The sequence below is a fragment of the Coenobita brevimanus genome, chromosome 13 (genome assembly GCF_032717465.1).
Source record: "Coenobita brevimanus isolate Jiangsu-jjx chromosome 13, ASM3271746v2, whole genome shotgun sequence".
NCBI lineage: Eukaryota > Metazoa > Arthropoda > Malacostraca > Decapoda > Coenobitidae > Coenobita > Coenobita brevimanus.
In genome coordinates, this window is record NC_136966.1 from 43225805 (window position 1) to 43242761 (window position 16957).

Sequence of the window (16957 nt, forward strand, 5' to 3'; positions counted from 1 at the left end):
GATCCTCCGACCCTTCGGTCAGAGCGGATCGCTCTGACCCACTAAATATCTACTGTATATCTATCTAGCTATCTATTGATCTATCTATCTATCGTTTCATTTTTAAAGGCTCCAACATGCTTGCATGTGTCGGCCTTGGTCATCTAATGGGGGCTCTCCACGCTGCACGATCCATTGCAGCCTCCCTGTTCAGTCCCTTAACCCTAAGGTCACACTTAATGACCTCGTCCCATGTCTTTCTCGGTCTACCCCTCATAACCCCACACCCAATATTAACACTTCTCACCTTCCTCACCCAATTATCATCCCCCATCCTCTCCACATGTCCAAACCACCTCAGTCTACCTCTCCTCATCACAACACCAATACACTCCAGTCCCATCCTACCTCTCAACTCTTCTATCGTAAACCCAGCTCCTCCAGGTCTTGGACACAGGGACGCACTGCACATCCACCTAATCATTGTCATTTCTGTACTTCTGAGCTGGCAAATATCTTCCTCCCTCACTGCCCAGGTCTCACTACCATACAGCATTACACTCCTAACACATGCTGCATACAAAGACCCCTTAGCACGTAGGGAGAGCCCCTCAATGTCAGGAAAGGCATTGAGAGGGCTCTCCCTACCTGCTAAGGGGTCTTTGTATACATATATATATACATACATATATCTATCTATCTATCTATAGCCCGACGCCCTAATCCCGCAAAGGGTGGCTGCAGACAAAACGCCTCCAAGTCGCTGTCACCCACCATTTGACTACCCTCCCTCCAACTCACCCCCTCCTCCCTCATATACCTCTCAACTCCATCCCTCCACCTCATCCTCGGTCTACCCCTCCCTCTCCCTCCCTCCACCTCACCTACATACACCCTCTTAATCAGTCTTTCATTCTCCATTCTCTCCACATGTCCAAACCACCTCAGTGTATTTCTCCTAATCTTCTCAACCACATCCACATCTATCCCACAACGTTCCTTCACTTCTTCATTCGTCAACCTGTCCCTCCATGTCACTCCACATGCTCCTCTCAAGTAACTCATTTCCACTGCTCTCACTCTTGACTTGTTCCCCTCTTGCAAGGTCCACGCCTCGCTTCCATACGTCAGGGTAGGGATCACAATACTATCATGCAGTGACTTCTTAACTTCCATACTCACCTCCCTATTTCTCATCACTGCTTTCAGTGCACCAACAACCTTCCTTCCCTGCTGTACCCTTTCACATACTTCATCCCCCAAAGTTCCATCCTTACTCATCACACTACCCAAGTACTTGAATGCACTCACATTCTCCATATCCTCACCATCCAACCTCACTGCACACTCTGTGACTTCATTCCTCTCAAACACCATAACTTTACTTTTGTTTACATTAACTTTCAGCTTCCTCCTCCTACACACTGTCCCAAATTCATTCACCAAACCTTGCAACTCCCATTCATCTTCACTCAACAATACTGTATCATCAGCAAACAGCAACACATACATATATACTGTGTATATATATATATATATATATATATATATATATATATATATATATATATATATATATATATATATATATATATATATATATATATATATATATATATATATATATATATATATATATATATATATATATATATATATATATATATATATATATATATATATATATATATATATATATATATATATATATATATATATATATATATATATATATATATATATATGGGCAGTACCCCCATCCATCATCCAATCCTACATTGCCCCATGAGGAGCGTAGGAGCCCGGGGCTATGCAGTTGGTCCCGACATTTAAGATGAGAGTGACCAGCCTCACTCATCCCTGAGTGGCATTACATGAGCAATCAACCTCAACCACCCCTTGGATATAAACTTTCACTGGCTCAATCCGATTGGAGCACAATAATTACCCACTAAACCACCAGGCGCCAAAATTTGGTTGTATGGTTACCACCAGCGTAGTAAATGGTTTCCTGGTGCACAGGAAACCATTTGGCTTGTCACTCAGTGTAGAGTCACCCACAGGCTGAAGGAAGTGGAAAGAATGAAGGAAAGAAAGACAGAAGAGGGAGTGTAAAGTCACCTGTAGGCAGAAGGACAAGAAAAGAATGAAGGAAAGAAAGATAGAAGAGAATGGAAGGAAAGAAGGATGGAGAGGAAACGGCAGACACCCGAGAGCAGCACTACATCGAGTGAGTGGATGGTGAGCGCCCCCACCTACCACAAATTATATATATATATATATATATATATATATATACAGTATATATATATATATATATATATATATATATATATATATATATATACAGTATATATATATATATATATATATATATATATATATATATATATATATATATATATATATATATATATATATACTGTATATTTATATATATATATATATATATATATATATACAGTATATATTTTATATATATATAGTGGGCTCACACAGTATGCCTGATCACAGTGCGTGAATTGCATAGTACACAAATGACCAAATATCTGAACCATAAAACTTTGAATGCACGAGTTTTGCCCACAATACTCGAGGCAGAGGCAAGAAGTGGCCCAAAACCGCTATTTTACCAGACTATGTGACCCCCCTCCCCACACGATGCGCCCATCGTGACTTAGAGGATCATGGGGAACGTGCTCAAGAGGAGTCAACAGTAAGATTTCGCTAAGAACGATTTTGACAATTACGTTTTCGGCAATAATGATAAGCTAGAATTGATACCCAGTTTCTATAAAAATGTTTGGATTCACATGAATAACAGTTGCTTCACGAATGCCAAGTTGTTATACTGCAAATACATCCATAACAATACGATGAATGAAACAAACAAAAAGAGTTGAAGGAAACTGCTGAAAATGTAAGCAGTAGTGAGGAGATGGAGGATCCTCCCCTCACCACCTCCCCTGACACACCTGCCACCTCTCCCTCCACCTCCACAGCCCCACCTGACTCACCTGCATCACCTGGCCTACCTGCAACCCCCACCATAATGACTGCTGCATTCTGGAAGAAATATAACATTCGGCAGGCCATAAATATCTTAGTCAGAGTCTGGAATAATACAATACTGGCAACTGCTAAACACACATGGTGCAGGGGGTGGTGCAGCAGGGGCACTCTAAGTGTGTTGCCGCACCTTGGAACCCCTGCTGTTTAAGTCCATCAGGCCTGTTGTCTACTGTTTTTCAGGTGACTGACCATATTTTTGTTATTTTAGCTGTATCTGTAGTATACAATATGTCATAAAAATTTTCCCTTTATTATATCTCTAAGGTTAAAAAAATATCAAGGTTTGGGGGTACCACCCATATGTTATTTTTCCCTTAAGATTAAGTATTCATAGTACACAAAATCACAGTGCGCGAGGTCGTGGACCGCCCATCCACTCGAGCACTGTGCGAGCCCACTGTATATTTATGTATATATATATATATACAGTATATATATATATATATATATATATATATATATATATATATATATACTGTATATATATAGGTATACCCCAGTTTAACGATGCAGTTGGTTAGGTAAAAACCCATCGTTAGGCGGGGTATTGTATATCGGGGTACTGTACTTTTAACATGTAAAGCAATGGGATGTGTTTTCAGCCTTGGATTTCCCCCCAACCAAGTCCAAAACCCACCCAAATGAGGCCAAAAACAAGTTTAAAGCCAATCTAAATGGCCTAACAGCTGTAAAAGAAGCTAAACTAAGCCTAACACCTGTAAATAACTCACTAAAGCCATCAAATAAAATCTGAAAATCGTCAAATATAAGTCTGGAAAAAAATCAAGCTTAGTAAACTGTACCTCAAAATGACAATGTTCACCCCACCTATGAAAAAATCACATTAATCTGAGTCAAAATCAGTTTGTAAATCAACCTAAACACACAAAAAACAAAATTGGTTAAAAAAATCAATACCCATCGTTCAACCGGGGTTTGGCCATCATTGGACAGGGTATGGTGGCATTTCTACCCCCATGGTTATGCCAGGGTATCACATCTAGGAGTACTGTATATCGAGGTATACCTATATACCTGTATATGTTATATATATATATATATATATATATATATATATATATATATATATACTGTATATAAATATATATATATAATATATATATAAATAATATATAATAATATATAAATAAATATTATATAAATAAATAAATATATATATATATATATATATATATATATATATATATATATATATATATATATATACTGTATATAAATATACTCTACATAAATATATATATATATATATATAGTATCCTCGCGTCCAACACGCGTTACTCCAGCACGATTTGGGTCCAGCACGGAGAGCAAGTAATTAGTATTATTTAATATGATTTAATTACTTCAACACGAGTGTGTTAGCATAACATGCACAGAGCTCCGAGAAGTGGGCGAAATCCGCAGAGTTCACTCTAGCACGATCACCCCCGGTCCAACACGGTCATACTGGACATTCCCATGATGATGATAGCCAATGAAAACTTCTGATCAAGTAGCCTTCCCCGCCCGCTATCGTGACGTGATCGTGATGCCGCCCAATTAAAAACGCTTCTGGTGTCACGTGATGTTTTGTTTAAATTTCTCCCACCACAGCGCCACTCAGTCGCATAATTGCATTGGAAGGTGCTTTTTTCTTGCTGCATTTTCTGCCCTTGTTACTGCATTTTACCCTGCTCACGATGCCTAGGAAGCCTTCTGAGAACGCCAAGAAGCGTCGGCACCTCCCTCAGGCCACCAAGCTAGAAAGCATCGAGAGGAAGAAGAAAGGGGAGAGGAAAGTTGACATTGGCAAGGCCTACGACATGAATGAAGCCAACGTGATCATAATAAAAAACTAAGACAAGATCCTGGCAGCCGAAGGCTATCACACGGCACTTCATACCATGTTTGCCGAGGATACGATGGTAAATCGGAACGGTAACGTGGTAAATTTGCCGACGATACCACGGGCATTTGGAATTCATCTGGATGGATTCCTGCCGAGGATACGATGGGCAAAACAGTGTGACCAAAACCCAGGCGACTCGACAGAGAATGTATCGTACTACAGCATTGAACATTTAGCCTGACACTGAATACATATTAATATTTTAGAATAAATATCAATCATTTTGAAACCCTTCTCATCAGCGTGCGTACCAGTTTATAAACAAAGTTGCTTCTCCTTATTCTCTACCGAGTCAGCGACAGCGATCACTTTCCACAGTCACGAGACGGGGCTCTGGCAACAGTGTGAGAAGCATGGACTTTGCCGAGGATTACAGTGTTAGGACAGGCAGAAGCAGGACCTTCCATGGCTGTGGATGAAGATAGTGATTCTGAGTGTGATTTCGAAGGATTTATGAGGGAGGTTGAGGAGGAGCAACAGCATTACCCGCTAGTGATGCCAGCAGCCATCCTCTGGGGACCCAGTAGGACTACCTACAGCCTTGGATACCACCTCCCATTCCCAGCAAGCCCACCAACACTATCCTAAAAGGTTAGTTATCATTCATGGCACAGTACCATTTATTATAATTACAACAGTACCAATATATGTATAGGTATATGGTAGGTATTTAGGGTGACTTTTCCGAGGGTTGCTGACATACCGGGTAATTCATTTTTCCCCATAAGCTCTATTGTTAGTCCAACATGTTTTTGGTCCAACACGTGACCCATGCATGACAATATTACCGTGTTGGACGCGAGGGTACTGTATGTATATATATATATATATATATATATATATATATATATATATATATTTGTATTTATAGTGTATTACTTGAATAACTTTGGCCAAAAGATGAGAATTGGGATGATGTTGGCAATGAGGACAGCATAGAAGGGAGCTCTGATCATGCCTCGCCGCCAGTTAAGTTCAATGCTGGCCTGGGCAGCTGGGGTGGATATAAAAGGCATGTTCTGTCCCATAAGTGCCAACTCCAGGCAGTCCATGTCACCCCATTTGGCACTGCGGCGTTCAATCAGACCCATGGCATTCATAGAGTCTTGAGTGTAGCACTGACAGAGAAGCTGAGGAGCAAAAGTGAGAGAATGAATGAGTAAAAGAACATGCAATGTATTTACCCCTACTGATCCACAAATCCATCCACAAATCTCACTTAATATCCAAAATCTATCCACCATGTCACTTTCCAATCCAATCAGTTCCCTATCAGAACAATTTTAGGCACTTTTATTGGCCTCTTTATGCTCAAGCTCAGTTCACTATCAGAACAATTTTAAGCACTGTTATTGGCCTCTTTATGCTCAAGCTCGTTAAGTAGGATGTATTGCTTGTGTACATTCACACTTCTGATGTCAAAGGACAGTCAAATGATCCTCAACAGGCAATGAGTTGACAACCCATCTGACCACTGGTTATATTTCAATTCACCCATCTAATTCTCTCTCCAATTTTGTAACATTAATCTGTCTACCACCTAGAACTTACATCAACAGACAGGCTCTCAAACTCAGTCTTATTGTTGTGGTATTCCTGGCGAATATCTGTGTTCTTAGCACCCAGGGAGTGCCAGAGAGCCCTGTAAAGGCAGGCAGCAGCTACAGCGGCACAAAGCGGGGATTCACACCGTTGCCACAGGTACCTAGCCAGGCTTACACGGCGGCTCATTATAGCCCACAGCAGCAGCTCTTGGTATGGGTCCTGTGATGATGAAGATATTGAATAAAGACTGTAGTGCTTCAATTAGTCTTCACCTTAATACACATAAGAATTTTAAGCATCTACTTATATATTCAAAACTCTATATAGGGAGTAGCAAATTATGTTGCAAAAATCTATTTTACTTGTCCCAATGGATGTAGAGGTTATTTTTACATATTCATATCAAATGTGTCTTAGGGGGAAACTGATTTACAGAGCCAAGGGACACCATATTCTGCTACAGGAGGAGTGGTCAGCTTTAACCACGCCTTGTAAATCGGTACAGGTAAAGGAGGTTTAGAGGGTGAAGGGTGACAAATACATGAGGATATGATCTGTTAAACTGAAGTGCCAATGTTTGTGAGTAAGAAAGCCTAGATACATAATCAAAGAAATTTATGCTTTCTCTGAACATATGAGAAAACATGCATGGGCTACCACTTCCACATCCATAGTCCATCGAGATGTAAGACCACTGTGTCAGCATGTCTGCTATTGCTGTTGTTACTGTTGTGGTCCCAGGCTATTGTTATGGCTTCAAGCTAATCAAAACGTGAAGATGATGAACCACAGCTAAAGATGCCCTTCATTTGCAGTGCATCCTCCTCCTTTCAGAGGATAAAGAGGAAGTTGAGGAATGTTTGCATACGCAGGCCGCAGAACTGCATGAGTAAATTATTTTGGAAATACTGTTCCGTACTGCATTTTGTACTGCTTAACCCACAAACTAAGGGAGAGGGAAACTCTGATATGCACTCAGTGCACAAAAAACAAGTTTCACAAAATTCATTTTTTCTCTTTCTCTCTCTCTGGCCTACTGATAAAGGATGCAATGAAGTACATCAATTTTTAGTTCAGTATGTGCCATAGTTTATCAGCCAGAGCATTTTTAAAATTTAGCACTTTCAAGCATCAGGGGAAAGGATGGAGATGTGGTGGGGCTGCAGGAGCTGGTGGAGGGCAGGGGGAAAGTGGTAGGGGGCTGAATGGGGGTAGAGGAGGGGGAAGGAGAGGGAGAGAGGGGTTGAGGTGGGGTGGGGTGGAGGTGGGGTGGGGTGGAGGTGGGGTGGGGTGGAGTTGGGGATGAGGGTCAAGGTACTGAAGGGGCAGGGTGTGGGGTGGATGGCAAGGGAGTTCACCATATCATTTATAAAGGCTCCAGCAAGCTTGTATATGTCAGCCTTGGTCACCTCATGGCACCCCTTCATGCAGAAAAGACATATACAGTAGACCCTTGATATAACGAACTAATTGGTACCAGACCCTTGATGTTAAAGCTGACAGTTTGTTACAGCCAAAAACCATGCTGTTCGATAATTTCCTAGGCATTGTGGTTTTTACTGAACAAAGATCGTTAAATCCAGAGCATGTTTGGCCGAACGGTCATACACAGTAACATACAGCTAGGTCTAAATGGCTCTTTTTCTCCATAAATATTCTATTTATGGCTCCTCTCATGATGCTGATCATTCTGCAGTGTGTGTGTGTGTGTGTGTGTGTGTGTGTGTGTGTGTGTGTGTGTGTGTGTGTGTGTGTGTGTGTGTGTGTGTGTGTGTGTGTGTGTGTGTGTGTGTGTGTGTGTGTGTGTGTGTGTGTGTGTGTGTGTGTGTGTGTGTGTGTGTATTTACCTATTTGTAGTATACAGGAATTGAGCGATGCTCGTGTTGTCCTGTCTCCATATCCACATTTATCTAGTTTACTTTTACACACATGAATGTTTTTCTCCTGCACCACCTTTTTGTCTAAGTCGTTCCAAATACCGGTACTTATGTCTTTACCCAATATACCTAATTGAGATACACTCGAAATATGCTATGCTCGTGGGTTCCCATCGCTGTTTCTCAGTAAGTCAAATTTAGCTTTAAACTCATTTAAGTTTTTAGACTGGATGATCTCTTTGTCCAGGCTATTCCATAAGTCTATACTTCTGTAAGGAAAGCTATATTTCTTGATATCCTTCAAGCAGCTTGACTTTTTCAATTTCATTACGTGTCCTCTTGTTGCTCTCGTCCCACAAAAACAGATCTTCTCGGTCAATTTTATCTACTCCCACCATGGTCCTGAACACTGCAATCATGTCTCCCCTCTTTCTCCTTTCCTCTAAGGAAAGCAAATCCAACTTTTCCAGCCTCTTTCTGTATGACAGATCTGCCAGACTGGGGATTATTTTGGTTGCTGTTCTTTGTATTCTCTCAATCTTGTTTATATCTTTCTTTTTGTGTGGGGACCACACTACTGCTGCATATTCTAACCTGGGGCGGATCATGGCCACTATCAATTTTTTCATCATCTCCTCATCCATATAATGAAATGCTACTCTTATGTTAGTCAAGAGTTTATAAGTCTCTCTAACTATCTCATTAATGTGCTTTTCAGGTGACAAACTATCTTGGACCGGCACTCCTAAGTCTTTCTCTTCTCTCATTTTAGTGATTAAGTCATTACCCAACAAATAATTCATTGATGGCCTCCTGGTACTTTTACCCATTTCCAATATTTTACATTTCTTTACATTAAATTTCATTTCCCACTTCCAGCTCCAATCATGTATCCTATCCAGATCCTCCTGCAGCATTTTACAATCCTCCTCAACCTGTACCTTCCTCAAGATCTTTACATCATCAGCAAACAGACTTGCATATCTGTTCACTCTATCTACCATATCATTTACGTAAATCAGGAACATTACTGGCGCCAACACCGAGCCTTGGGGGACTCCACTTGTTACTTCCCTCCATCCAGACATCCTATCCTGTATTACTGTCCTCATTTGTCTGTCTCTCAAAAAGTCTCTCATCCATTCCAGGAGTTTCCCCTTCAGTCCTACTATATATTTTAGTTTCCACATTAATCTCTTATGAGGTACCTTGTCAAAGACCTTCTCTAAGTCTAAGTACACATAATCCACCCAACCACCTCTCTCCTGTACCACGTCAATCACTCTTCAGTAAAAGCTCAACAAGTTAGAAACACATGACCTTCCACTTCTGAATCCAAACTGACATTCGGCCAAAATATTCATCTCTTCTAGATATTTTATCTATCTGTCTTTCAGGATTCTCTTGCACAATTTTGTGACCATGCTGGTTAGAGACACTGGTCTGTAATTCAGGGGTTCTTCCCTGTTTCCTCCCTTATAAATTGGTACCACATTTGCCCTCTTCCATTCTTGTGGTACTTTCCCCTCTTCCAGATAACACATGATTAAACTGTGAATTTTATCTGCCATTGTTCTCTGCATTCCTTCAGTACTCAATTAGAAATTCCATCAGGTCCTGGGGCTTTCCTTACATCCTGAGTTTCCAATAATTTGTACACTTCCTGTACCTCCACTTTTATATCTTTTATCACCGGTACATTTCTAGTCACTCCCTCCCCTTCCACAAACTCTTTTTCATTAGTGAAAACTGATTGGAAACATTTGTTCATTATTTCAGCTTGCATTGCTGCATCTTTATAGACCTCTCCTTCTACTTTCAATTTAGTGATTCCTTTCCTTTGTTTCAATTTGCCATTAACAAATCTACAGAACAGTTTGGGTTCATCCTTCCATTTGTCTATTATACCTTTTTCAAAATTCCTTTCTTCTTCTCTACGTATTCTTGTGTAATCATTTCTAGTTCTTTTATATTCTTCCTTTGTTCATGTGTTGCCCCTCTTTCTCTAGTTGTTCCACGCCTTATCTCTTTCTTTTTTTGCTATCATACACCTTCTATTAAACCACTCCTTTTTCCTGTTTTCTTTCCCTTTTACTCTTGGTACAAATTTTTCCACTCCCAAATTGTAGAGGTCTAGAAAGATATCCCACTTCCTTTGTATCTCTCGTTTCTCTGAATTTTCTCCAATCCGCATTTTCAAAAAAGTTTCTCAGTCCTGTGAAATTAGCTTTCCCAAAGTTGTATCTTCCCTGTCTATGAAGCTGGTCTCTTGGCTCGACGTTCCCTATTATCATCTGGAACTCAATGACCACATGATCACTTTTTCCTATAGGACAGAAGTATTTCAATGATTCTATAACATCGGGTTCTTTGGTAAACAGTAAATCTAACCTTGCTGGTGTGTCCTCACCTCGGAACCGTGTCTCTTCTCTGACCCATTGCGTCATCACATTATTCATTATTATATTTAATAATATAGTGCCCCACGAATCCTCGCTGCCTCCTGAGTCCCATTCCTCCCAGTTCACCTCTTTACAGTTAAAGTCACCCACCAAAATTATATTATTGCTTTTCTCAATTATTTTTTGTAAATAGCTAGCCATATCTGACAACATCTCATGGTATTCGTCATCATTCCATGCTCTCATCTTAGGGGGAACATACACTACCGCCATATCTCTCTTGACTTTCTCTCCAGTTTCTAATTTCATATACAGTATATCACTTCAGCCCTGCCTTCTCCCATTTCCACGGTATCTACATTTATGTTGTTCTTCACTGCTATCATCACTCCTCCTCCCGTTTTTTCTTTTCGGTCTCTTCTCCACAGATTGTATTTACCAGCTCCCAAGTGAAAATCAATATCCTCTCTTAATTTGGTCTCTACAAAGCACATGACATCAGGTTCATATTCTCTCAAGAAATCATTAATTTCAAGCCTGGCCGATATTAAACCATCAATATTAGTGTATATCGCCTTTAAATTATTTTTCATGTTTTTTTATACCTTCTTCTCTTCTTCTCTCCATCGGTACCACTTCCTCAATTTCTAATCTTTCACAGCTATCCCCCTTAGTTCCCTTTGCTTCTATTTCTTTATATACCACTTCCTTACTTTCATATCCAAGACTTTCCAAAAAAAAAAGTATTACATTCTTCCTCTGTCCTCTTATCATTTTTTTTCCTTTACTTGATCCTTCAATGATTTTAAAACTTCTCTTTCTTCTTCATTTAAATCTTTTCTTATTATAATATTTTCCATTCCAGCCTCTTTGCTTAATTTCCAGGTAATTTTGAGTATATCATTTACTAAACTTTCTGATGTCAACTTGACTCTCATTGGTCTTGTTTCCCCTTTCCTATAGGGCCCTATCCTCCTTACTTCCTCAATTTCTTTTACCCACTTGTCTCCTTCGGGGTCAATTTTGTGTGTGTGTGTGTGTGTGTGTGTAATTCACCGGGTCGGTCAGGATCACTTGATGGTCGTCATCGTCAGCTTTTACCCTCTCGGAAGGGAGCTGAGAGCTCATATAGTCCGATCTAAAGGCAAGGCTGTGACCTTCACACACTCACACTCCCATCCCCTTGCTCAAGGGGGACAGTAACCACCCACTTCGTCAGTGAAACTTTTCGCAACCTGAGCGAGGCGCGAACTCCCGTCTACCAGATGGCAAGCGAGAGTGTTACCACTGCACCAGCGAGCGGTGTGTGTGTGTGTGTGTGTGTGTGTGTGTGTGTGTGTGTGTGTGTGTGTGTGTGTGTGTGTGTGTGTGTTCTTACCTAATTGTTCTTACCTAATTGTATCTTTACAGGAATGAGTCAAGCTCGTATTGTCCCGTGTCTTAGACCATATTTATCGTACATATCCTTAAATTTGTGAATTGTTTTGGCACACACTATTTCATTTGGTAGTGCATTCCATTGATCAATTGCTCTGTTTGGGAAACTGAATTTCCTTACGTCTTTATCACCTCTCTTCTTATGCAGTTTTTTGCAGTGTCCTCTTGCTGATGCTTCTCCATATGTTAAGTAATCATTTATGTCTATTTTCTCCTTTCCTGATATGCACTTATATAGCATTATCATGTCACCTCTTTTCCTTCTCTCCTGTAGTGTTGGTAGATTCAGTTTATTTAGTCTTTCTTCGTAGCTTAGGTCCCTTAAGCTTGGTATCCATCTTGTAGCGGCCCTTTGAACTTTTTCAATCTTGTCTATATGCTTTTTGAGATGAGGACTCCAGACTATTGATGCATATTCCAGGGTTGGTCTAATGAATGATGTTATTATCCTTCTTAGCATGTCTTCATTTATGTATGTGAATGCTATTCTCATATTTGCAAGCAGTGTATACATGTTCCGTACCTTCTCGCTGATGTGGTCAGCCGGAGAGAGTCTTTTATTGATAATCACACCTAGGTCTTTCTCTCTTTCTGATGTGTACAGGGTTTTATTTCCTAACTTATAATCCCAATCAGGTCTTTTTCCACTTTTACCAAACTTGATTACATGACACTTGCCCACAATGAATTCCATTTGCCATGTACTACTCCATTCATGAAGTTTATTTAATTCTTCTTGTAGCTCCCTACAAGAGTCTGTGCTAGTAATTCTCCTTTGTATTTTTGCATCATCTGCAAACATATTCAGATAGCTCTCATTTCCAGTGTTACTGTTTATATCATTTATGTACACTAGAAACATGATTGGTGCCAGCACCGAACCCTGTGGTACTCCACTAGTCACTTCTTTCCATGATGAGTAGTTTCCTCTTAGTACTGTCCTCAATTCTCTTTTTATGAGAACGTCTTGCATCCAACAAAACAGTTTGCCTCGAATTCCTCCTTGATGGTACAGCTTCCATAAAAGTCTTTGGTGTGGTACTGTGTCAAAAGCTTTCTTGAAATCCAAATAGATACTGTCCACCCATCCTTCCCTTTCCTGTATTGTGTTTGTTACTCTGTCATAGTAGCTCAACAGATTAGTAACACATGATTTTCCTTTTCTGAAACCAAACTGTCTTTCTGTTATCATACTGTGTTCTTCTAGATGATTTACCCAAGCTTTTCTTATAAGTTTTTCTAATACCTTGCTTACAACACTGGTCAGTGATACTGGTCGGTAGTTGAGAGGATTTTGTCTATTTCCTTTCTTGAATAAGTGGACTATATTTGCTTTTTTCCAAATATCAGGTAGTTTCCCTTGACTCAAGGATTTCTTGAAAATTAAAAATAATGGTTTACTTAACTCCATTGCACATTCTCGTAACACCCAACATGAAATTTCATCAGGACCACTTGCTTTTCCTATGTCTAATCTACTTAACTCCTCTTGTACTGTATTACTTTTTCTGCAATTTGTATATCTGGTAGTATGTGTGGACATGCGTGTTCCACATATTCCCTCTCAAAATTTTTTTCTTCTGTAAAAACTAATTGGAAATTCTTATTTAGTGCTTCACAAATATCTTTCTCTTGTGTATAAGTGATTCCCTCATCCGTGATGGATTGTATTATATCTTTTACTTTGGTTTTGCTTCTGATATAGCTGTAAAACTGCTTTGGTTGATCACTAATTTTATTTATTATATCCTCCTCAAACTGTTTTTGGGCTTCCCTCCTTATTCTTGTATAGTCGTTTCTTGCCTGTTTGTAATTATTATACGCCCTTTCACTATTGTGTCTTCTGTATCTATTCCACAACAAATCTCTTCTTTCTTTAGATTTTTTACATTCTGTATTGAACCATTTCTGTATTTTCTTATCTGCTTCTTTGTGCTGTGGGATGTACTTCTGGACTCCTATTTCATAAAATTCACAAAATTTTTTATATACAGCATTTAAATCTTGTCCTCTAAGCTCATTTTCCCAATCAACTTCTAAGAAATACTTCTTTAGGTCTTGATAATTTCCCTTTTTATAGTATAGTCTCTTTTTGTAACTGTCACTGCTGTTTACTATGTCATTTGCTATCCTGAAATTATAATTTAGTACTGCATGATCGCTTTTGCCGAGTGGAGGGTGATATATTAAGCTGTCAATGTCATTTTCTTGCCTAGTAAATATTAGATCTAGCACTGAAGGTACATCAAGTCCTCTTTTTCTAGTGGTTTCCCTCACATGTTGCGTTAAGAAAAACTCTTGTACGAGATCCAGGAGCTTTTGGTCCCAACAGCTTCCTTGGCTATTTATATCTAGAGTATTCCAATTTATATTCGTACTGAAATCCCCAGTTAGTATAATTCTTTCCGATTTCTCATCCATTTTATGTAGCAAGGATCTTATGCTCTGAATTGTACTCTCTGCCAGGTCCTCATATTCGTCTCTTTCCCATGTGTTTGATCTGGGTGGCATATACAAATTGGCTACAATTACTTTACCTTCAGATGTGTCGATCTCTACTGCAATCAGTTCTACTTGTGATGGTATATCTAGGTTTATTTCCTTGACTTTTAGATTTTTCTTAGTTAATATTATAATTCCTCCTCCTTTTTTTAAATTTCTGTCTCTTCTCCATATATTGTATTCCTCTAAGTTTAGTATGTCATTGGATATCCTTGGTGTTAATTTTGTCTCAGTTAGGCATATTATTTGTGGTTCATTTTCTCTGACATAATCATTCATCTCTAGTGTGTGTGTGTGTGTGTGTGTGTGTGTGTGTGTGTGTGTGTGTGTGTGTGTGTGTGTGTGTGTGTGTGTGTGTGTGTGTGTGTGCCACACTGGTCAGTGTTTCCTGCATATCCATTCTTTTACTGAACAAAAATTCATTAAATGAACATAACGTTTGGCCAGCTAATGGTGGTCGTTAAAACCAAAATTAAGTTAAAAAAGGGTTCTGTATATCAAGGGTTTACTGTGCAGCACACCCATGTTTTGCAATAAGGATGTGTTTCCAACCTCCATTGCATAACAACGTGTCAGGCAGGACAAAATTAGTATCATTACAGTACTGGCTGATGGTTTTACAAATGCAGTATCCAGTTTCATCCTAAGAGCTGTACCTAAATCAAGAATGTACACAGTCAAAAGATTTTGTCTCGTGACGATTATTCTTTACACTAAAACCCTGAGAGTATGCTACTGAAGTCCATTAAAATGCCACGGCCAAAACTGAGTTAATACCGTAAATAAAATTATTAAAAAAGATAAGAACATCAGAAGGCTGAGGAATAACTAAAATAAACTGGTCCCTTTGGACTACAACAATCTTCTGTTTCTTAGAAAGTGTGGAGGTAGGACTTAAATCCTGCAAAAGTCATCAAATACAGCAGACCCTCACTATAACAGACTATCTGGGTGAAAACCAGATTCATTACAGCTGACAGTTCATTATATCCAAGGGTAACCCCCAAGAGGTGGGAGTTCATGCACATTTTTTAAAATAAATGAGTACAACAGCATATTCCAGTACTGAAAATGTAAACTATACCCATTTTACACTAACTTGGCCCATACTTTCACTCCATTGCAGTTTATTTCACATCCTTGTCAAAGAACTTCTTCACAACTACTACAGTTACTGTACAGTAGTCTGTTATTACAACTCAGCAATCATACTGGTTAAACAGCAATTTCAGGCAAGGTTGGAGGAAAAAGGGTAGAAAACACATGTGTTGCAACCTACTGCCTCCCATTTAACGAGCATTGTTTGTTGTGGTCAATGAAAGTTTGGTGGGTGCATGGAATTTGCTAAATCTGACATTCTCAATATTGGGGTTCGTTATAGCAAGAGTTTACTACGTACTGGTGTTTGCACTTACTGATTAGCTTTTAGGTACAGTATTTAAGTCCTACCCCCATATTTTCTAAAAAACAGAAAATAGTTGTAGCCCATAGGGGCCAATGTATTTCAGTTATTCCCCCTCCTTTTAGTGTGTTTTTCAATATTTCTTTTTATTTATTAACTCAAGTTTTGAGTGTGTGGTAGGTGGTGGTGACCATCCACTCACTTGATGTAGTGCTACCTACTTCTTCCTTCACCTATATCATTCTTTTTCTATGTCTGCCCTTCTCCCTTCCTATTCCTATTTTTCCCATCTTTCCTCTCACTTTTTATTGCTCGTCTTTCCTGTTCAGGTGGCTTTACACTGAGTGACAAGCCTAATTGTTTCCTGTAAGCCAGGAAACCATTTACAACTCTGGGTGGATACCATGTAACCAACTCATACGTGTTCCCTACGTGTCAACAAGTGAGCTGGCGGAGGGTTGGTGCCCCTCTCTGTAAAACAACTAACTCAAAGACAAATGGCCACCCCTGATGGGAGCTATAGATCCAATACATAGATAGTTCTGACTACGACATTTTAATGGACTCAGTAATGTACTTCCAGGGTTTTATTATAAAGATTAATCATCATGGGATAAAATCTTTTCAGTGTGTACATTTCTCACTCTTGATATGGCTCTGAGGATGGAACAAGATATTTCCGAAACATCAGCCAATATGCAGACCAACTCTGCCATAGTATTTGTGTTATGCCCAGTGATCCTGTTCCTATTATGTGTGCAATTTCCACACTGTGAGTCCAAAGTTGATAGTCATTTATCATATACAGTATTCAGTCACATATAAGATGGGT

General features: G+C 39.4%; 1 protein-coding gene across 1 annotated transcript in view; it reads right to left on the reverse strand.

Annotated features, from left to right (window-relative positions):
* Positions 1-16957, reverse strand: part of LOC145415629 (transient receptor potential cation channel subfamily M member 8-like) — a 318353-nt gene that overhangs the window by 51655 nt on the left and 249741 nt on the right. The window contains exons 19-20 of the mRNA XM_080284850.1: positions 6512-6724; positions 5840-6090 (exon numbers count right to left, since the gene is read on the reverse strand). Of these exons, the coding sequence (XP_080140976.1) occupies positions 5840-6090; positions 6512-6724 (464 nt within the window). The remainder of the gene's footprint in view (positions 1-5839; positions 6091-6511; positions 6725-16957) is intronic.